Source organism: Rattus rattus, chromosome 3 (genome assembly GCF_011064425.1).
Source record: "Rattus rattus isolate New Zealand chromosome 3, Rrattus_CSIRO_v1, whole genome shotgun sequence".
Classification (NCBI taxonomy): Eukaryota; Metazoa; Chordata; class Mammalia; order Rodentia; family Muridae; genus Rattus; species Rattus rattus.
Window position 1 is genome coordinate 177,182,416 of NC_046156.1, and position 21,941 is coordinate 177,204,356.

The 21,941-nt window shown below is 45.3% G+C and overlaps 1 protein-coding gene across 2 annotated transcripts in view; it reads left to right on the forward strand.

Annotated features, from left to right (window-relative positions):
* Nucleotides 1-21,341, forward strand: part of Nim1k (NIM1 serine/threonine protein kinase) — a 45,154-nt gene extending 23,813 nt beyond the window's left edge. For both annotated transcript variants that reach the window (XM_032898841.1, XM_032898842.1), the window contains exons 2-4: nucleotides 4,066-5,048; nucleotides 18,426-18,694; nucleotides 20,465-21,341. In XM_032898841.1, coding sequence (XP_032754732.1) covers nucleotides 4,757-5,048; nucleotides 18,426-18,694; nucleotides 20,465-21,214 — 1,311 coding nt within the window. In that variant the 5' untranslated portion in view covers nucleotides 4,066-4,756 and the 3' untranslated portion in view covers nucleotides 21,215-21,341. The remainder of the gene's footprint in view (nucleotides 1-4,065; nucleotides 5,049-18,425; nucleotides 18,695-20,464) is intronic.
* The last annotated feature ends 600 nt before the right edge of the window (nucleotides 21,342-21,941 follow it).

Sequence of the window (21,941 nt, forward strand, 5' to 3'; positions counted from 1 at the left end):
TTTCACAGCGTGTTGCAAGTCAAGAAAATAAATTACCAAGGAAGCTCTGTTTTCTTTCATCTTATTTAACACCTCGCTGTGCAGCAGTAAGCTAATAATTAAGGGACTGCCTCCTCCTCGGATACTTTGATGTATGATGACCGACTCCATATATTTGGTTGAGTTTTAAAGCTCTCATTAGTGTCCATAAAAACTGGTCAAAATCAAAGAGGCAAAAAGCAAGAACAACAGCGGAAACCACCTGCATCTGAAAAATGGGAGACTTCATCAGAAATTAATCGTGCCTTAACTCTATTATTCCGTGTAATTTTCAACATGGTCTAGCTTGATGTCTCGGGATTCTAGTAAAAAGCAGTCAGGATATTGCTGTTGGTAGCAGTTCTTTAAACTCTAAGTAGGACTTCTATTGACCGAGACCTAATGTGAGTAAGTCTCCAGGAGGAGAGGGGGCAAAACTTTGCAAAATGAATATGTATTCACCTGTGGGCAGATACAGCTACACAGATTTACCATTCACCCATGGACATATACACTCTCTTCTCATTCATAACTGTTTTAGAAATGTCCAGAATTTATTGGCAATTCAAGTGTGACCGGAGATGTATGTTTGTCACTGACGAGAATGTAACAGTGTGGCTGGAAATTCTGATAATCGGATGATATGATTATCCAGACTCTTCTCCTTTCTACGCTATTTTTCATCTCTTCTTGGTTAAAAAAAATAAAATCTTCAAGTAAATAATTTAATTCCCAAGAGAGCATTTGTTTGCTGAGTAGTAGTAGTAGTAGTAGTAGTAGTAGTAGTAGTAGTAGTTGGTGGTGGTGGTGGTGGTGGTGGTGGTGGTGGTGGTGGTGGTGGTGGTGGTATGCATGTGTGTATGTGTTTGTTTGGTTTGGTTTTATGGATGTTTTTCTGCTTCTTTCTGGTTCTATTTCCTTCGAGTTCCTTTTGGCTGTTGCGGTAGTTTGGGTGGGTATGGTTTCTCCCATTTTGGAGCCCTTCCTTTGGTGAGCCTTGGATGACCATTTGCTCTAGTAGGAAGAAACTACATCCTGATGAGAGTTCTGTCTCTGTCCCTATCTCTCTCTCTGTGTCTCTCCATCTCTCTGTCTCTGTGTGTCTCTTTGTGTGTCTCTCTGTCTCTGTCTCTCTGTCTGTCTCTGTCTCTCTGTCTCTTTCTCTGTCTCTCTCTGTCTCTGTCTCTCTCTCTCTCTTGTGTGTGTGTGTGGGGGGAGCACTGGCATTGAAGAATTTCGCAGTGGGCAGTCAGAGATTTTTGCATTGCACAATCTCTAAATGTAGACTTTGGGAGGCCCTTTTCTCCTGAGCTAGTCCAACCAAAGACAATCCCCTGCCTGGAGGCTTAGATGTTTGGTTCCCTCCCTTTCAGAAACTGCAAGTGCAGGGTGGTGAAGGAAACAGGATTGCATAAACAACTTTTACCTAATGTCCTCTCCTGCCTAGGGCTCTTTCTGAGCTGGTACAGGAGGGCAGAGGACATTCCAGCCTAGCTTTGGAGAAACAAAGGCTTGGTTCTTGCTCTCTTTCTCACTCAAGTTTCCATGCTTTTGACTCTGCAAACTCCAACCTAACCACTGAGATATGCACTCCATGTTTTATGCTTTTATTTATATTTATTTACATGACTTATTTTGAAATAGCAAAGGGTTCATTTCCCCCCTAATTGGATTATTAGCATTATCAACAAGTTTCAATTCATCTTCAATACAAATCTCATTCTTATCAATTTGTAAAAGCTTCTTTATCTACTTTAAATAGAAGAGTAACTGTTTCATTCAAGAGCACATCACAAGAAATCTAACTTGAGGGTATACAGCTTGAAAACCACTATCCAGCTTGACCGCTGTCAGCAATTGTATCTGACATGTGGGGTGCTGTCCCTAGGAGGAACCAAGAGTTAATTAGGGTAGTGATGTTAAAACATTGTTGTAATTTTTAGGGCCAGAGTGGAACTCAAGATCCAGAGCTCAAATTGAGAGTTTTGGGGAACCAGGAAGGCAGAGAATGAGTAATGATGCTGCCAGCAATTGTGTAGGCGCCAAAGGAGCAGGGGCCCAAAGTCCTGCGGACTTGGGAAGAGTGAGCTCTTGGAATGAGAAATACAAGAAGATGCATTTGTAAGGAGTCCTTCAATACTTCCCGACTGGGTGATAAAATTGCAGCTAAGATCGTCATCTACCCTGGAAGGTGGAGTCAAGAGTCCTAGCAGCTGGTAGAGCATAGCCTAGGCTTTGGAAAGAATGTGCTGGAGTAAGTTTTCTGAGATAGTTAAAAGTAAATGTTGGGCTAGAGTTATTAGTGTATAAATAAAAAGATAACTACCTTTGCCAAACCATACCAAAGTCTAATATTGGATAACTTGGTGCTTAGTTCATTTTTTCTTCAACAAACTTATCAGATGAGTGCCAGGTGATGTGAAGAACCCTGGGGCGCAGACAGAACAGAGCACACCTTCTTTATTTATTTAGCTCTGGTAAAATAGGCCAAGGGCAGCCGGGTGAGGAGGTAGTCCAGGAGGGCACAGCCTGCTGCACGGTGAGTGACTCATGGCACCCCAGCTAGCTCTCCCTTGTGCATAGGTTAAGCTAAAGTTTCTTTCTGAGTTATGGTTACCATTATTCCTGTCTCTCCTGAGCTCTGTTTTGCAAATCTGATGGCACCTAGTGTCACTTGACCTTCGCTTAGCCAGACATACAGAGATAGGTTTCAGTAGCTGTGAACTCTCTTAACATTGGATGCAAATTGTGTGGCTGTGCTTTTGCCTGGTCATAGATTGTGTTATCGTCTCAAAGGAGCCTGTGAGCCCAGGACAATTACTGATTTATGTCTTAAAGTTCCCTAATCTAATAAAGGAACTTTTGCCTTAACATTTTTTTAAACAACTGAATCACTGTCCCTTGGAGTTGTGTTAGCTACTGCTATGTGGCCCCTTTTAACCCTCTGTTCTTACACCTTCAGATCCTCATATCCAGAGACAGGAGGAATGCCGGGCACAAGCATCCTAACCTTTCTTATAGCAACTGCATAGTAACCTATAACGACCACAAGGCAGTCCTACTCATAGCAAGAATATAATATTTTCAAACAGAAATCTGTTATTTCCAAGGTAATCTGTTAGGTTTAATTCGGGAGGTTTTTGTTTGTTTGTTTGTCTGTCTGTCTGCCAAATTTTCAGTTTGAAAAGATGCTCAAGTTCAAAAATCAAGTTCAACACACATTTAGCCAACGCTGTACACACAGAGCCCGCATTCCATGCTGTGGGAGGGGGAGTGGGGGCACAATGTACTTTCTACCTTCATGGAGAAGTGACATTTCGGAAAATATACAAACGGCCACCAAGGGGATTCAGACAAAGTGCTGAGTGGTGTTTTGTTAACATCTTAAAGGACTCCATGAACCTAGGACACTTAACAGCATAGAGAGTGGGGGCAGTCTGGAGGGTCGATCCACAGGGCTGCGTCCGCACCACTGCACACCACCCCTGCGCATGCTGTAGCCCATGCGCCCTCCGTCTCTGTCTCTCAAAGGGCTAGGCTCGGAGGCTGACGGCCCAATCAGTAATGTAAGAAAAAATAAGCATAGTGGAGAAGTTGGCTTTGTCCTTTGAGAGACAGAAACAATGAAAGCAAATAGTGAAAGGAGAACCCCACTGGAATATGAAGGCATTAAAGGAGATAAAACACATTCACAAAAATGTAAGGCAGTTCGAAAATTAATAACATTAGTCATTATCACTGTTGCATCTTTTTAAAAAAAATCTATCTTTGAAATAAGCTAATACAATACAAATATTTTCCTAAACTTCAAGTAATACAATTGCCTAGCTTAAAGGATACGTGAAACTATAAAGGCGTTCCTAAGACGAGTATTGTGGACATGGATACATGTTGACTTTTCTTTTTGTTCAACAATGTGTAATTTAGCATCGACTATTAATATGATATTTGTAGAGTGCTTTTATAAAAGTGTTCATAAAACGGTGTCTCATTCTCCTGGGCACTACGTTAGAATGGGCTAATAATTATTTTACTCTCTGTCCTTAGGATGAGCTGTCATCTGCCAAATTTTCAGGACAGCTCAGGGCTTAGAAGAGGGCTCATCTAAATAAAGGCCGGCTAAAGTGACATTGTGGAGACTTAATCCTTCTCTGGCTGCCTGTGTGACCAAAGGCTGATTTACAAGACTCTTCCTTTCTGGAGTTCAGATTCTTAAGTCCCCGGGGTCTTGCGACTCGACAGCAAGAGAAAAAAAAAAGCGAAAACGAAATGAAGGTCAGCGATGAGCCCCCATTGCAGCGACTCGGGGGCCGCCAACGGGCTTTTACACTCTGGAACGCAAGACTGCCTGGTTACACAGGGAATTAACAGAGTGGAGCTTTTGTCCCCCTGTCGCAGCCATCTACCACAGAGCATCAGGTTCCATCCCGGGAGGAGTTGTGGTAACTGAATGCGCATCTGGGCTGTACAGCTAGAGCTCGGAAATCCGAAGTGAGGGAAAAGTGGGAAGGGCCTGAAGTGAGGCCCCGCTGGGCTGTGTGGACTCCATCGGGTCACTGGGTGTCCACAAGGGTTTTTTGCTCAGCTCTCCCCGCTCTCATGGACACTGTGACTCACATGGACACTGCGCTCCCGGGGGCCTCAACTCAAGCCTGCTTCACTGGCCACCCCTGCCTGTCTTGCAAACTGCCCTGACAGTGGCTGTGGGCTGAGATGGAGCCATGAGCCTGCATAGACGATGACTGCAGTGGTTGTGAATGGAGGCGGCCTGGTGAACACACATTGTGACAGGTGGGACCGTAGAGACAGTGCGGAAGGCAGCTGTCAGACCGAGGGCAGCAAGGACGGCGAGGAGGACCAGCCGCGCCAGCTGACACCCTTCGAGAAACTGACTCAGGACATGTGCCAAGATGAGAAGGTGGTGAGGGAGATCACGCTGGGGAAACGCATAGGCTTCTATCGAATTCGAGGGGAGATCGGAAGCGGAAACTTTTCCCAGGTCAAGCTGGGAATTCACTCCCTAACCAAAGGTAGGCTCGGACTTCCCAAAGATTACCTGGGAGGTATTGGGGCCTAATTGAGGGTGGGGATAGAAGGCTACTTAAGGCCTGTTTGTACTGGGGTGTCATAAACAACGTCCTGGAATGTTGCAGAAGACCTAGACTACTAGGTCTGTAAATGATCGGGTCCAAGGACCCCTCTAACCAACCAGACTACCTGTTCTCTTGGGAAACGGAGGGCTTGGTCTCAAGGCCTTAGTCGTCTTTGTAAATGTTCCCAATGACACTTTGAATCTTCACTTCACAATGGGCAGCTACTGGTTGCCCTGGGACTCTGGTTCATCAGGGCTCACAACTATGGCCTAAGGGAGGAACAGTGGAGAGAGCACAGGATGCTTTTGCTAGCCTACCCTAATTGGGCCCTTTCCCAGAGTTAGCCCAACTTAGTTAAAGCTAGGAATTGACTTAAGAGAGAAAAACTCTGACAAATCAGCACGCTGAAAGCACCATCTGAAACTCATGGGTATTTTCCTCTCCTGAGAGACCCTTCCTCATGTTGTCTCCTTGACCTACCCTGTTACCATGCCCCAGGGTCCTGCTTTTCTTCCATCAGAGATATCTTTTGCTTTCTGTTTAGCTCAGCCCCAATCACGTGACCTTTTAATCTGTTTTACCTCTGCAGAAAAAGCACAGTGGTACGGGACTTGTCCAGTGTTTGTAAGATCCTCTGAGTTCAATCACCAGCGCAGCCAAATAAAAGGCATCATAGGTGGGCACACCCCCAACACACATGTGCACTGGTGCTTACACTCAGAAGTCACTGGAGCATCAAATCTTCCACCCCACTCTGAAGCCTCCTGGGTGTCTGGGTTCACACTTCCGCATCACAGCTACCTTAGACATCTCTGGAAATTAAAGTACCTTTCCCGGTTTCCCAGTTTCCCAGTTTGCATTGGCAAAATACACCCGGCAACAGTGCTTGCTTCTTTGGGTGACAGAAGGAGTGAGTAAATGATCAATCAATGCTAGTCATTGATGAGATTGTTTTCAGGTACATCTATCTCTCTTGCCATTCTGCAACCAAAGATAAATTGAATTCCTTTTCAAACAGAACTTCTTTTCTCCTATAACCCAAGATCAGTTCACCTGCTCCCCTGTGGACTGTGATCTCCAACTCTGCCGATCCATGTGGTGCTCTTTCCTGGACTGCTTTGGGATGCTAATTTCTCCATTTTCTTCTTTTGAGTCAGGGTCTTCTTAAGTTGCCAATTGAACTCATTCTGTAGCCCGTACATACCATGAACTCTTTATCCTCTGACCCCAGCCTCCTCAGCAGATGCGATTACAGGCCTGTGCCACCAGGTCTAATAGTTAGCATTTCATGTATATATAGGCTCATATGTCCAGAGCGGTTTGTATGGATGCACATGTGGTGCTGAGAACCAAGCCCAGGGCCAAGTACATTGTAACTGAACAGTCTACCACTGAGCTGTCCCTTAGCCCTGGAGCATTTTCAAATATAATAATTTTCTCTGTGAACAACATGACTTTTTCTTTTAAAGACTTATTTATTTCATGTATGTGGGTACACTGTAACTGTCTTCAGACACACCAGAAGAGGGCATCAGATCCCATTACAGATGGTTGTGAGCCACCATGTGATTGCTGGGAATTGAACTCAGGATCTCTGGAAGAGCAGTCAGTGCTCTTGGCTGCTGAGCCGTCTCTCCAGCCCACCGTGACTTTTTCTTATTTTAGTTATTTTTAAAACATGTTTATTTTTAGACACATTCCTTTAACCCTAGCAATGGGGAGGCAAAGGCAGGCAAATTCTCTGTGTTTGAGACAAGCCTGATCAATACAGAGTGAGTGCCAGGTCAGTCAGGACTACACAGAGAAACCTGTCTCAAAAGAGAGAGAGAGAGAGAGAGAGAGAGAGAGAGAGAAAGAGAGAAAAGAATTATTTTTTTATTTTATTTTATATGTGTCAGTATGTCAGTGTACTGTCAGTGTACAAAAAAGGGTATTGGATCCCTTGGAACTGAAGTCTTCAGATGGTTGATAGCGGCCATGTAGGTGCTGGGAAACAAACCTGGGACCTCTGGAAGAGCAGCCAGTGAGCTGAGCCATCTCTCTGGCCCTTTCCTTTCCCTTTAAAAATACATTTTAACTTTGTTACACAATAAATTTACATATTTTAGGATGCAGAATGACACACACACATATTCATATGGGGCAGGTGCTTCTGATTTCCTTGGGTTAGGAATATTCAACACTGTCTGTACATGTATTCCTAGGTGTTTGTTCTGTTATTCAGAAGACACACAATTGAAAGTTTCAATACACAGTGTCAAACATCAGGGGCAAATTTTAAAGCTTTATTCATAAAACTATATCTAGGCTTAGTTTTGGTGCTTTTTAGTCCAACTCAGAGATGTACCTGACTCTGCCTCCAAAGCGCTGGGGTTAAAGGTGGGCTCCACTGCCCTGTTCTAGACTACATCTAGACTAGTACTCCAGACCTAACCCGGACGGCTGTGGCTCTCCCGTCGTCTAGAGCAGAATGGAAGGAAAGGCGAGGGCCCAGAAGTTGAGGCAGACATCATGGCTAGGGAGAGCAGAGGAGACCTTGGATAAAGCCACACCAAGAGAGGAAGTCACAGGCCACACCCGTGCACCAGAAGCCTGCAAGCCGAAGTCTGAGCAAGTTCCCCGATGTGGCTCTGGTGGTTTCACGTGAGTGAGTGTAGCTCAGGTGTTGGAACGAGGAGAGGAGATGGGGGGGGTGGGGCTGAGTACATTGTAGACAGAGCTTTGCCTTGAGAATCAGAAAGATTTGCTTCACAAACCAAAGCAGGCATCTGACTTCGTGCAAACCACTTTGTCTGCAGTTGTATTGTTAACCGATTACACACCACGATTCTTAAATTTGTTAGACAACACGTGTGAAGTTTAGGGTCTATAGTAGCTACTCAGTAAACAAAACCCCACACATTTATTCTGTATTTAAACCAACTTAGACTTAAAACTTTAAAAAGAAATTAATGAGGGGTTGGGGATTTAGCTCAGTGGTAGAGCGCTTGCCTAGCAAGCACAAGGCCCTGGGTTCGGTCCTCAGCTCCGAAAAAAAAAAAATTAATGTTATAGTAATTGGGGGAAACAGTTGCTTGGAAGGTAATGGTAAAAATTTGGATGTAATAATATATTGGTAAAATAAACGCAGATTTTTAAAGTTTTAAGAAGGAATCACGAGCTAACCAAAAGTAATTGAGAAAAACAACCAATACAAAACTTTCTTTTTGCATTGATCAGGAGAATTGACTAGAATGACATTTTTTATTCTGTAACAACATTTTATGCGGTCGAAGCCTACTTCAGGCCACCTGTGAGCGGCATTTAGTTTGTGCCTTGTGAATCCTCAGGGCTTCACATTAGGAAACCATGGTGTTATTCAGTTTCTTCTGCCTTATAGATGAGGAATCAGAGGTGCAGACCCAGCTGCTCCCACATCACAACAAATCTGGGTGTGCAGCTGGGTTTCCGTCTTCCTTCACAAGGCCTCCTTGGAATTCTGGGATAGTGTTGAAGCGGCTTGTCTCTCCTACCATGCCTCTGACCAGCTAGCCGAAGTTGGCTGCTACCGACGCTGGTTCTAGGCTCTGCACACTCTCCTCACTTTCATGGTACTCCCAAGCAGTGATTCTGTCAAAGAAACAGGAAGCAACCAGAGCAATAGGAGTATGGAACTGTGTTAGTCAGCTTTGCAGTACTATGACAGAATGCCTGAGACAATAAAGTTTTGAGGGGGAAAGGTTTATTTCATTTACACTTTAAGAAGTTTCAGTTCATGCTTATTTGACCCCATTGCCTTTGGTCCTGTGGTAAGGCAATACAGCTCAGCGGAAGCTGTGCTGGAAGAAGCTGCTCGAGACATGCAGAGAGACCAGGGTCCCACTGTCCCCTTCAAGGGGACACTCTCAATGCTTAACATCATTCCAGTAAGCCCCACCTCTTAAGTTTCTGCCACCTCCCAGAAGCATCATGAACCAAGACCAAGTCTCTAGCATGTGGACCTTGGGGAGTATGTCATAGTCAAACTGTACCAGTAACCAAATCTCACAAAAGCAGCATCGAGTCTTCTTACAGATGACTTCCTATCTGTCCTTCTCCCCTCAGACAATGTCTAGGAGAAAAGAGTCATCATGACTCACATGGGAAAAGGCAGGGCAGTCCTGAGGGACACACAGACTTCAGAGTTAGTCAGATTTGGGTGGAATTGTGATTCTTTGCTTTCCTATGTGTGTGGCTATGAACAAGCCCTGTCTCCATTCTGTGTGTTTTCCCATGTGTAAAGTGAGACAAGCATTCACTTGCATTAGTTGTATAGGATTGTTGTGTGCAGAAGATTTAAAAGTATATAATATTATCATAGTCTGCTTTCTATTGTTATGATAACACATTCTGACCAAAAGCAACTTGGGAGGAAAGTTTGGTTTGGTTTACACATCCCAGTCAAAGCCCATCGCTGATGGAAGCCAGGGTTGGAATTCAAGGCAGGAACCTGAAGCAGAGGCCACAGAAGGGTGCTGTTTTCTTGCTTCTCTCCGTGGCTTGCTCGGTCTGTTTTCTTATACAACCCAGGACCATCTCCCTAACAGTGGCCCCACTCAGTATGTGCTCGGTGGCCTGGGCCTCCCACATCAATCATTAATTAAGAAAATGCTTGCCCATAGGCCCATCTGATGGGGGCATTTTCCCAGCTGATCTCAACTGGTGTTCTGTCTTCCCAGATGACCCTAGGCTGGATAAAGTTGACAAAAAACTAACCAGAACAAATATGCTACATACCATACGCCTGACAGAGCACGTGGGAAGTTTTCATTAAATAATAGCATTAGACTTCCTTCAAAACAGTGTAGATTCCTCAGGCCTGAGTCAGTTATGGGGCAGTTCCAGGAACATAGATCTGTTCAAACTCGCTCGGATGGAAAGAGGTGTGAGAACCCTCAGCGGAGTCTCAGCCTTGTCGCTCGTGGGATTGGAAATCCTCCTGGGACTTCATGGGTTCCCACGATAACATTTTATCTTTGTTATCATGGTATTTGTCATCATGATCAATATCTCTCTACTTCTTTGAACAGAACGACGTTTAGTGTTTATTACCCATGATGCATCTTGGCCGAGAATTACGGTTGCTAGCTCAAGTTCCATAACCTCCCCGATATTGCCAGTCCCCATTCCACTAGTGCCAATCTCTTTCCGTTCCAATTCTGAAAAGAAAATATGTTTGCTCACTGGCCAGCTGTGATGGCTGCCTTGGAGTGAAGGCTGCCACAGACCTTAGGGCCATGTTGCCCATTCCTCCCTCAGCAGAACTAGAGGTCAAAGTATCTCTAAAGAGAATGAAGAAGGTACCACGCTGGTAAATTTATCTATCACATATAGAATGACCAGCTAAGCTGTGAGAAACCCAGGAGGCAGGAGTAAGGCAATGGTGTAGACATTTGGTAGACAGGCTGTTAGTTGAGGAAAAAAATGACGATCAGTGTTTATATGAATTGCATGGCTTCCTGTCTGAGATATTATAAAGTTAACTTCATGCCCATCTGTCTGGGTTTCAGAGAACAATTCCTGCTATGTAGTTGGTGATTCATGAAGCTTACATGCCCTTCTTGTGCCTAATTACCACAGCCTAACCCTGTTATCAAAGGTGCACCTGAGGTTATGGGCTGGCATGTGCAAAAGAGACCAGGGAAACGAAGAGGAGTTTGCACAGATGTGGCCCCTGTGCAAAGCCAGCTTCACCAGAATTGTCATGAGGTTTTCTAGGAGATATGCACCATCTGGGTAACAGGAAACAGAGCATTTCAATGCCCTGGAAGATCCAGGATAAAATAATAACAATAACAATAACAGCAACAAAGCTGCTCTGGGTCTCCAGGAAGAAGATGTCCTCTCTTCTGGGGGTTTATTTTCATAGCTGACTGTGCAGCTTCTCTTGGGATCTGGAGGGAGATAAGGTAGACTGAGAGCCATTATGAGCCCCCTTTTAGGCTGATTAGAAATTTCTCAAATGATGCCCCGAGCTTCTGAATGTTTTATGTCCCATCTGTGGTCGGCAATAAAAATAAAAGAAACCGTGGGTGCCTGAGCCTTTCGTGGTCGCTGCCCTTCGTGACCTCCTCCTTCTTCCTTCCCTTGGCTTTGCTTCTTCTCCTTAGGTTTGTTTACTCAGGGATGTACTCGTTTATATTTTATTTATTCATGCGATCATTTACTGGTGTGTGTCAGGCATGTGTGTGCACGTCTGTGAGTGGCTGTGCTCACCTGTACGTGTGTGCTGGGGCTGGAGGTTGACACTGGAATCTCTTCCTTCACCTTTTAGAACATTTAAAAGTGGGGTTGGGGATTTAGCTCAGTGGTAGAGCGCTTGCCTAGCAAGCGCAAGGCCCTGGGTTCCGTCCCCAGCTCTGGAAAAAAAAAAAAAGAACATTTAAAAGTGTATTCTTTGGTAATTTTTACATGAATACAATGTATTTGTTGTATTCATAAATATACTCTGACTCCTCCTCCAGATCCTCTCAAAATCCCATCCCTTTTCTAATTCCACCTTCGCCTCTTTCTTTTACAAAGCATGAATCCAATTATTGCTGATCATAAGTGCCCATGCCAATGTTGTTTACATTGTTCATTCTGTCAATACACTTGGAGCGAACTGTTTTGGCGAGACTGGCTTCCCAGTAGGCCCAGGGGATCCACCTGTCTCCCCTCTCTGTAGCATGAGGGCTATAACTTTCACTTGGTTGTTGGGGATACCAACTTGGGTCCTCAAGTGTCCACAACAAGTGCTTAATCCTCAGACCCATCTCCCCAATTACCATTAAAAACAAACAAAATATACTAAATGTCTCCAGAATGCATGCTTTGTTCTGGAATCTACTGAAATGATGCATCTCTTGTCCTATGGGTACTAATAGCTGTTTAGAAACTACTATTTCAGACTGACTGAAAACAGTTGATCCACGTTGTCCCAGAGGCAGGATATGAGAGTGGGTGCACTGGGCCCCAGGCAGAATCTAGAAAAGCCTGCAGTGTGTCCTGAGATTTGTTTCACGGGACACAGTAGAAAAGCTCCAAGAAGACTTGTTAAGTATCCTGTAGGTGAGAAACCATGAGGGCAGTGTAGAGGTAGTTCAGTAGAGCTGGGCAGAGGCACCTGCAAGTGGCAGCGAAGAACATGGACGAGGATGATGTAAGCACTGGCTTTCCCACAAAGACTCTTGCTGAGTTGAGTTTTGTCATTTAGGATTCAGAAAACCTCAGAAGACTGTGAAGGAGTAATTGATGTGATGTGACTTCAGTGAGCAGGGTGAACTCAAGCCAGTCGAATGATCCAGATGAATGAACAATGATGCCCACTGAGACTAAGGGAGTGGCAAGGAGGATGGAGAGGAAGGGTGCGGCTGAAAAATGGTTTAAAATATTGAAAACCAGGCTGGTGTGGTGGTCCAGTGGGTAAAGTGTTTACATTGCGAGTCTGAGGACCAGATCAGATAGTCAGGACTCACATACAAGCCAGGCTTGTGGCTCAATCTTCATGTCAAGAAGGAATCCACGGAGCAAGGGGGCGAGTTAGACTAGCTGAATTTGGGAGCTCAGTTTAGCAAGAGATCCTGCCTCAACAAAATAGAGACAGATTGAGTAAGACACTTGGACTCAACCCAATCTGACCTCTAAATTCTACCTCCCACCACCATACACACAGGGCATCCATGCCCAGACATGAGAGTGCACATACATACATGTAAAATACCATGCATGCATAAAAATTTAAAGTAGAAATTCAAACAAGAATATTTAAAATCTCTGGGCCTTTGGATGGGCAAGATCAGCAAAGGAAAGGGAGAGGGATAAAGTTGACTGTTTTCAGAAGTAATGACTTAACAGAAAATAATACGTTGCATGAGAAGGAACAGATCTGCTAGTAAAGATTTGAAACACTGACATGAAGATTCAAGGAGGTGCAGTTGAGAAGGAAAAGATCTGAGGCTTAGCAAATTTCAAAAATTCAGGGGAAACCCTAGGGTTTTTGTCTCAGTCACTTTTCAATTGCTGTGGCACCACTCCATGACTAAGGCCACTTATAGAAGAGTTTATTGGAGCTTACAGTTTCAGGGAATAAGTCCATGACCATCATGTCTGGGAGCATGGCTGCAAGCAGGCAGGCAGGCATGGTGCTAGAGCATTAGCTAAGAGCTTACATCCTTATTCATAAACAAGGTAAGAAAGAGCTAAGTGGGCATAGCCTAGGCTTTTGAAACCTTACAGCTCACCCCAGTGACATACGTCCTCTAATGAAGACACACCTCCTAATCTTTCCCAAATGGTCATACCAACTGGAGACCAAGCATTCAGATACAAGCCTATGGGAGCCATTCTCATTCAAACCATCACAGGGTTTTAGTTCAGAGTCCTTGGCATCAGATACTGTATTATGCCATAACTTTTAGTCCCTCCCCTTTATTGTAAGTATTAAACATCAGACAAATATTTGGTGAATTGGGTCAGTATACCAACTTCTCATGATAGCATAGCAATGCTGAAGAAGAGCTGCAGATAGAAGATCCTCTGTGCTGTCATGCCCAGGAGGATGGAGCTAGGCACTAACAGTGAAGCCTGTGTAAAGAAAGCTCATTGGCTTTTAGAGTAATACTGCCTCAAAAGGGGGAAGAGATGATGTAGAAGGAAGACATTTTGGAGGTATTCGTTATGAATACTTAATATTTTGAAGCCTTCCCACAAATGTGCTGATTTCTGGCTTCTCCTGAAAAGTAAAATCCAACAGCATCAGATCTGTGGTGCAACCAGGAATGGCCATTTGGAGTAGCTGTGGCCATTCTTCTGTTTCTGGGACACCTGAGGACCATGTAGTCCTGCTGCCTCAACAACCCACCCTTTCTAGAGACATCTAGAGACACCCCAGCTTGTAAATCTGGGTTGAAAGAATGTGTTACCCACTAGGAGGGACCCATGTCCAAGGTTTTGCTTTGTTGCTTTGGTTTGGTTTGGTTTTTCAAGACAAGCTTTCTTTGTGTAGCTTTGTGTGGTTGTCCTGGAGCTTGCTCTGTAGCCCAGGTGGGCCTCAAATTCACAGCAATCTGCCTGCCTCTGCCTCCCACCTAAGTACTGGGATTAAAGGTAGGTGACACCACTGTCCAGCCCACGTCAGAGCTGGTATCAGACATGGAGAAAGCAATTTGTTCTCCCAAACTTCCCAGCACGGAGGATCCAGTGCTCCTCTGCACTTTCCACACTCAAGTCAGAAAACTCTTTCTACAACTGGAGTCAAGGTCACGACACACTTCATAAAGCCGTGGGTTTCCCAAGGCTGTCTTCACTAATACAGGCTCCAAGACTGTGGATTACCTCACCCTACTAGTCCTCCTGGATAATTTTGATCACTATCTGTCACTCTCCATCTCATTATGGAGGGGTCCCCTCAGCCTCTTTAGCACACATGATGCATCTTGTGCAGTCCGACACATGCACCACCCCCTGGGCTTCTCCCACGCCCCGAGTCTCTCACTCAGAGGGGACATGCCACTTTTGATTCTGACCCCCTCCTAATATTAACCATACATATCATAAGGGCTATTTGCCAAGTCCTTCTCTCTCACTGGGTTGTAAGAACAGTGCTTGTCTTCTCCATGCTTAATGCACAGTATGTACTCCCTAAACATGTGTTTGAAGTGAGATAGGGGATGGGGATCTGGCTCAGCTGGTAGAACATTTGCCTCTTCCGGGTGAACACCTAAGCTTGGATTCCCAGAACCCCCACATCACCAGCGGTCAGTGAGCCTTTGTAAATACCGTGGTGGGAGGTGAAAGGCAGAGACCTGGAGATCCTCGGAAGGAAGATCAAGCTAGCCTAGCCTGTGTGGCAAAGGTACAAGACAACAAGAGAAGGTTAAAGGAGTCTAAGAAATGATACCCCAGGTTGTCCTGTGACTTGATCGCACACCATCTGTGAATACACCTCAGTGAAGACTGAGTTCCTTAGGGAACGGACGATCTACCTGTGAGAAACAATTTGGAATAACAGGGCTTTAATTTTTTAATTTAATTTTTTTTGAGACAGGATCTCTCTATGTAGTTCTGTCCATTCTGGAACTCTCTATGTAGATCAGGTTAGCCTTGAACTCACAGACATCTGCCTGGCTCAGCCTTACAATTGATGGGATTAAAGTGTGTGCCATCATACCCAGCCTTAATAATGAGTTCATTCTACCTTTGTGTTGTGAAGCAAAGCACAGATCCTATGTGCTTTAATGTGACAGGACCCAGTTAAGGCACCCAAGAGCAGTGTCTAAAGAGGCTCTCATTCCCACAGCACTCGCCCTGCCCTACACTCGTCCTGTGTCATCGAATGTTAAACCATGTGGGATCTGTGCTTTGCCTGGAGGACATGGGGCGGAGGTCCTATTGAAGGGAGAATGAGGGCCCCACCAACACACATTGTTGGACACTCGAGAGTTCACGGAGGTAAAAGGCCTGCAGTGATTGGTACTGAGACACGGGGGTGGGAGGTGTTGAACACAGGGGAAAGCCTTCTGCAGAGACCTGACCTTCAAGGGTAAAATATTAGGTCTTGCATTAAGAACTTATCCAATAGGGGTTGGGGATTTAGCTCAGTGGTAGAGCGCTTGCCTAGCAAGCGCAAGGCCCTGGGTTCGGTCCTCAGCTCTGGAAAAAAAAAAAACTTATCCAATAGACCGTACAAAATCTTTGTTCGGGAACACAGCATGGTGAGGCACTTGGCACTACCTACTGAATTGTAGGAAAGCTGTGACCAAGAAGAAAGGATGCCCAGAAGATGGACGAGGAAGCCCATTTGCTGGGCTGATAGCCTGTACAGATAGCCAAACTGGGGCTCAATTGTTTATGGCTTGCCTCCTTGCTGCTCAGTACTGCTCCCAACAGAAGACGCACCCCACACAGTAGGCACTATTGCCAGTCCCGTCCATTTCGGAAAGCTGAATTGACCTTTAACACACTAATAACACTCGTGTTCTGAGTAAGTGGCATCTATTCCATGCCAATAACACTGGACCAAAGTTCTTTGAATCAGGTATGTTGCAAGTAGGTCAAACAGCCAGTCCGTCACTGTCTCTTCTAACTTGTCTGCTGACCTCTTTCTGGATAGCCTGGCCAAATCTGAACAATAACAAAAATGACGTTTTATTATGAGCTCAAGATTCACTTAATTTTAATGATAACCATTTTCATCCTGTGGTCTATTTTGTAGAAAGATTACAAGTACTAGTAATCAATACAAAATGTATAGATTAAACTATCTGTGATTCCTATCAGAAGATGAGTTCTGGGGTTGGGAGGGTAGGTGAGTAGGCAGAGTGCTCAGACATTATATAAACTCCATCCCAGTCCTGCGAAAGGTAGGGGTTAGTAGCATACACCTGTAATCTTAACACTGGAGACGAAGGTAAGAGGATAAGGAAGTCAAGGTTATCTTCAACTGTGTAGTGAGTTCAAGGCCATCCTGGAGACCCTTTCTTTTTTAAAAAAGGGAGAGAGTTCCTCTAAACATTTTAATGAAATGTCTCACCATATTTTTCTATACAACTGGATATTTCTATTATGTCCTATATATTTAACCTAAGTAGAGGTAAGTGCAGATTAACATCATTCTTGAACATATCATTATAATCAAAGATGGACCACACTTTAACCATCTCTTGCTGGTTACTTGCTGTTCTCTGTAGCACATGCACCCTTGTACAGGCTGTTCCTTTAAGATTAATTGCAAAAAGTGAAATGGCTGGATTAAGGTATGTAATCACAATTAAGATTTCAACACATTATACCAAACTCCTGTCCAGAACTATTGCACCAAACAGTCCTCCCTCCAGCGGTGCAGTCCTCCGTCCAGCAGTGCGGTCCTCCCTCCAGTAGTGCAGTCCTCCCTCCAGTGATAAGTCTTCCCTCTAGCAGTGTAGTCCTCCTTCCAGCAGTGCGGTCCTCCCTCCAGTAGTGCAGTCCTCCCTCCAGTGATACAGTCCTCCCTCTAGCAGTGTAGTCCTCCTTCCAGCAGTGCGGTCCTCCCTCCAGTAGTGCAGTCCTCCCTCCAGTGATAAGTCTTCCCTCTAGCAGTGTAGTCCTCCTTCCAGCAGTGCAGTCCTCCCTCCAGTAGTGCAGTCCTCCCTCCAGTGATACAGTCCTCCCTCCAGTGTAGTCCTCCTTCCAGCAGTGCAGTCCTCCCTCCAGCAGTGCAGTCCTCCCTCCAGTGATACAGTCCTCCCTCCAGCAGTGCGGTCCTCCCTCCAGCAGTGCAGTCCTCCCTCCAGTGATGTGGTCCTCCCTCCAGCAGTGCAGTCCTCCCTCCAGTGATGTGGTCCTCCCTCCAGTGATGTGGTCCTCCCTCCAGCAGTGCAGTCCTCCCTCCAGCAGTGCAGTCCTCCCTCCAGCAGTGCGGTCCTCCCTCTAGCAGTGTAGTCCTCCTTCCAGCAGTGCAGTCCTCCCTCCAGCAGTGCAGTCTTCCCTCCAGTGATACAGTCCTCCCTCCAGCAGTGCAGTCCTCCTTCCAGCAGTGCAGTCTTCCCTCCAGTGATACAGTCCTCCCTCCAGCAGTGCAGTCCTCCCTCCAGCAGTACAGTGATAGGCCTCTTTCTTCAAGCCTTCGCCAACATAACAGAGACAGAGTATGCCTGTGTTCCGGACTTTATATGTCAGGCATATAGATAGAGTAAAATAAAACACAACCCCTGCAGGGACAGTGAGAATGATAGGAAGGCAGTGTGTACAAGCTAGTGAGCTGAGATTGTGTGCTCTGAACACCCGGTGTCTGGGTGTCATGATGGTATCAAGTGGGTGCCATGGGCAGCCTTCTGGGATAGGTTAATCATAAGGCTAGCCTTGGAGGATCATGATGGTTGGACTGAGTAAAGATCAGAGACAGAATGGTCTGGATGACAATGGATAAAGAAATGGTCCCATCTGTAGATCTTTGTGTCTCAAGAACCAGCAGACTAAAGGGAGAGGAGGTTGGAGAGGAAGCTCTACAGTAACTACAGATATTAATACTGAAGAGAGAAGCCAGTTCTGACCTGGAGCGCTCTCTGAGCTAAGTAAAGGAGTTTTCGCTTTACCCGGTGGAGGTTCCAAGTGAAAACTCCTTTTGAAGGCAGGAGGTGGCATCCAAAGCTGTTTAGATATTGATATGGCCTTGAGGATTACTTTTCATTTCCATTGATTTGAGAACCACTGAACCTCTGTGTCTAACAGGATGAAGGAGACCACCCAGAACCCTTCCAGCCTTCATACCTACTTTCCCATTAAACAAAAACAAATCAACAACAACAACAAACCCCTTTATCTCCTTCTACTTTCCAGAAAAGGTGGCCATTAAGATTCTGGACAAAACCAAGTTAGACCAGAAAACCCAAAGGCTGTTATCCAGAGAAATTTCCAGCATGGAAAAGTTGCACCATCCCAACATCGTCCGTCTTTATGAAGTTGTGGAGACCCTGTCCAAGCTCCACCTAGTGATGGAGTATGCAGGAGGTGGGGAGCTCTTTGGGAAAATTAGCACCGAGGGGAAACTTTCTGAACCGGAAAGCAAGCTCATCTTCTCCCAGATCGTGTCTGCCGTGAAGCACATGGTAAGCAGGGGCTCCCGGTCTGCCAGCCTTGGGAACGTGGGGGCTTTGGTTCATTTTCACATCATCATCATCATCGTCACAGAGTGTTGGCTCTGCATTAACAGCTCCTGCTGTGGGCCCCAGGCGTCTGGCTGGGACCCTGATCCTTGCCTCCAAAGCAGCATCCAGGATCTTGTCACACAGCAGGCCCATGGCTTCTCCAGAAGTCAATAGAAGCCACTGAAAGAAGCCAGATGATCATCCTTCTCTTTATCGGCCACACCCATGTCTCCAGACTCATATTGTACCTCTTACTGTAGATGGTTTGTCATTGCTCCTTGGCCCTTCTTTCCTGTACCAGATGCCTTTATACCTCATCCTGTGTCTTACGTTTTAGTCCTATCCACAGGTCACGACCAGCCCAATTTCCTTTTCCCTCTCTGAAATTTGCTTTGGTCTCAGGCCCATTGATACCAGACTTTGTTGTTTTCAGTGACCACGTCAGGACTTACTGCCTCTGTACCTCACAATTGACGTTCAATCAAGTCATTCTTTAGTTCCCGGGTTATTTCTTTATATAAAACTGGATTTCGTGAAGCACACTGCCTAAATCCTCCAAGATCTGTTCTCTCTGTCTGTCTCTCTCTCTGTCTCTCTCTCTGTGTCTCTCTCTCTCTCTCTGTGACTCTCTCTCTCTCTCTCTCTCTCTCTCTCTCTCCTCTCTCTCCCTCCCTCCCTCTCTCTCTCTCTCTCTCTCTCTCTCTCTCTCTCTCTCTCTCTCTCTCTCTCTCTGTGTGTGTGTGTGTGTGTGTGTGTGTGTGCTCACTAGGGCCAGCCATACTACGGGCACACAGAAGGAACTTGACTTGTGAGTCTAACTACCAGATATCAAGGAGAAGCAGCAGCAGAGTGTCCAGCAGGGAGCACAGTTATAGGTCTGTAGAAGCCCCGTGGCCTACCACTTCTCCCTGACTCTGGTCTCAGAAGAGAGAAAGTCGTGTGGAAAGGACCAGACTGAGAACGTCCCACACAGTGTCTTATATAGTTCCCACAGCAGCCTTATGAAGCAAATGTCAGCATCTCATTTAATGCAGAAATCTCATTCATACTACACCTATTATTCATAGAATCGAATGTATTATTAGCTTACGAAGCCCATGTTTCGAACGCCAAGGGTTCATTAGGACAAATGGCATTAAACCTTTACCCAAGCCTTTAAAACTAAATGGGTCAAAGTTCCCCAGACTATTGCCTGAATTTAGAGTGTGAGGGCAGGAAGGCACACGTACTCGAGACATATTGCAGACTCTGTTGCAAGAAACCGGCCAAACTCAATCTCTTCTCTTTTTTTGCTAAATTATATGAGCCCACCCAAAGGAGTCTAATCAGGTGATAGGAACAGGCCCCAAGACTTCCTGCTCTTGGTCTCAGTCAAAGGAATACTCAGAAAAATCAGGTAAGATCTCAAAAAGCAAGGCTTATTAATTGGTTGTGTTTCAAAATTGTGCAGTTGCATAACATCTGGGTCTCTTTTCTGGCATGAAGTCCAGAGTCTGTGTGGCATGAATTCCAATCTTCGGCCCCACAGAAGACCCAAACCCTTGGTCTATTTGTGGGAGTTCAAGCAACAAACTGGGTGAAAGGTCGTGGCAGAGTTTGCTAATGCAATCTAAGCTGTTTTCTATTGAATTTGAGGTTGTCCACCATCCATCACCTCTCTGCAGAGAAACAGATATTTTTCTATTTTGTCATTTACTTCTAAAGTGACTGTTCTCTCACGCTTCTTCACAGCATGAAAACCAAATTATCCACAGAGATCTGAAAGCAGAAAATGTCTTCTATACCAGTAGCACTTGTGTGAAGGTGGGGGATTTTGGATTCAGCACCGTAAGTAAGAAAGGCGAGATGCTGAACACCTTCTGTGGGTCTCCGCCCTACGCTGCACCGGAACTCTTCCGTGACGAGCACTATGTGGGCGTTTATGTGGATATCTGGGCCTTGGGTGTCCTTTTGTACTTCATGGTGACTGGTACGATGCCATTTCGAGCAGAAACTGTGGCCAAACTGAAGAAGAGCATCCTTGAGGGTGCCTACAGCATACCCCAACACGTGTCAGAGCCCTGCCACCGGCTCATCCGAGGAGTCCTTCAGCCCACGCCCACAGAGAGGTACGGGATCAACTACATCATGAGCAACGAATGGATGCGAGGGGTGCCATACCCCACCCCTCTGGAACCTTTCCAACTGGATCCTAAACATTTGTCAGAAACTAGCACCCTCAAAGAAGAAGAAAACGAGGTGAAAAGCACTTTAGAGCACTTGGGGATCACAGACGAACATATCCGGAATAACCAAGGGAGAGACGCTCGAAGCTCTATCACGGGGGTCTATAGAATCATTTTACATCGAGTGCAAAGAAGAAAAGCCCTGGAAAGTGTGCCAATGACGACACTACCAGAACCTAAAGACAAGGACCTAAAGAAAGGGTCCCGTGTCTACAGAGGCATAAGACACACATCTAAATTTTGTTCAATTTTATAAATTATATCAGGCAGCTGGGAGCTAACCATGAGCACAGTTTCTGCTTTTAACTTTTCTCGTACACAATTTGAATGGAAACACTTTTGTAATTTTTAAATAAATTTGAGATATGTATACCGTCCCCCTACAAAGTCTCTTAGCCTCTAAGCTAGCACATCTTGCGTTTTTTTTTTGTTTTTTGTTTTTTGTTTTTTTTTGTCTTCTTGTCATACTTCAGCCTTCATTTGTTTAATGGAGAAATATATTAGGGCCGTGTGCCAGGCACCATTTAAGCACTGAGGAAATAGCTAAGCCAGCCAGTCCCGTTCTCTTGTGTGTAGAATATTCTAATACACAACGTGGACACTGTTTTTGTCTTTAAAGGGAAGATGTGAAATCGTGGAGGATGCCATGTGGGTTTCCCCACAGGGTTATCTGGTGTTAGGAGCTTGCTACTTTTGGATTAGATCTTTAAGGCGGGCCACTTGGAGTGGATGGCAGTATGCTGGAAGGGACGAAGGAGTAGTAAACATGAGTTGAAGAAGGTAAATGTTATGCCCAACAGTCAAGGTTATAAATTAGGTTCCTCTAAAGAGTGCCAACGACAAAGGCTTCCACGTAGTGAGTTTGCGAACTGATCCCACAACAGATCCTCTGTCACCTACCCTCGGCATTTCCGGATAATGCTGTGTGCGCAACAAGTGGTTTCTCTGTATTTCTCAGGGCTTTGTATCAAAAAAAAAGTCTT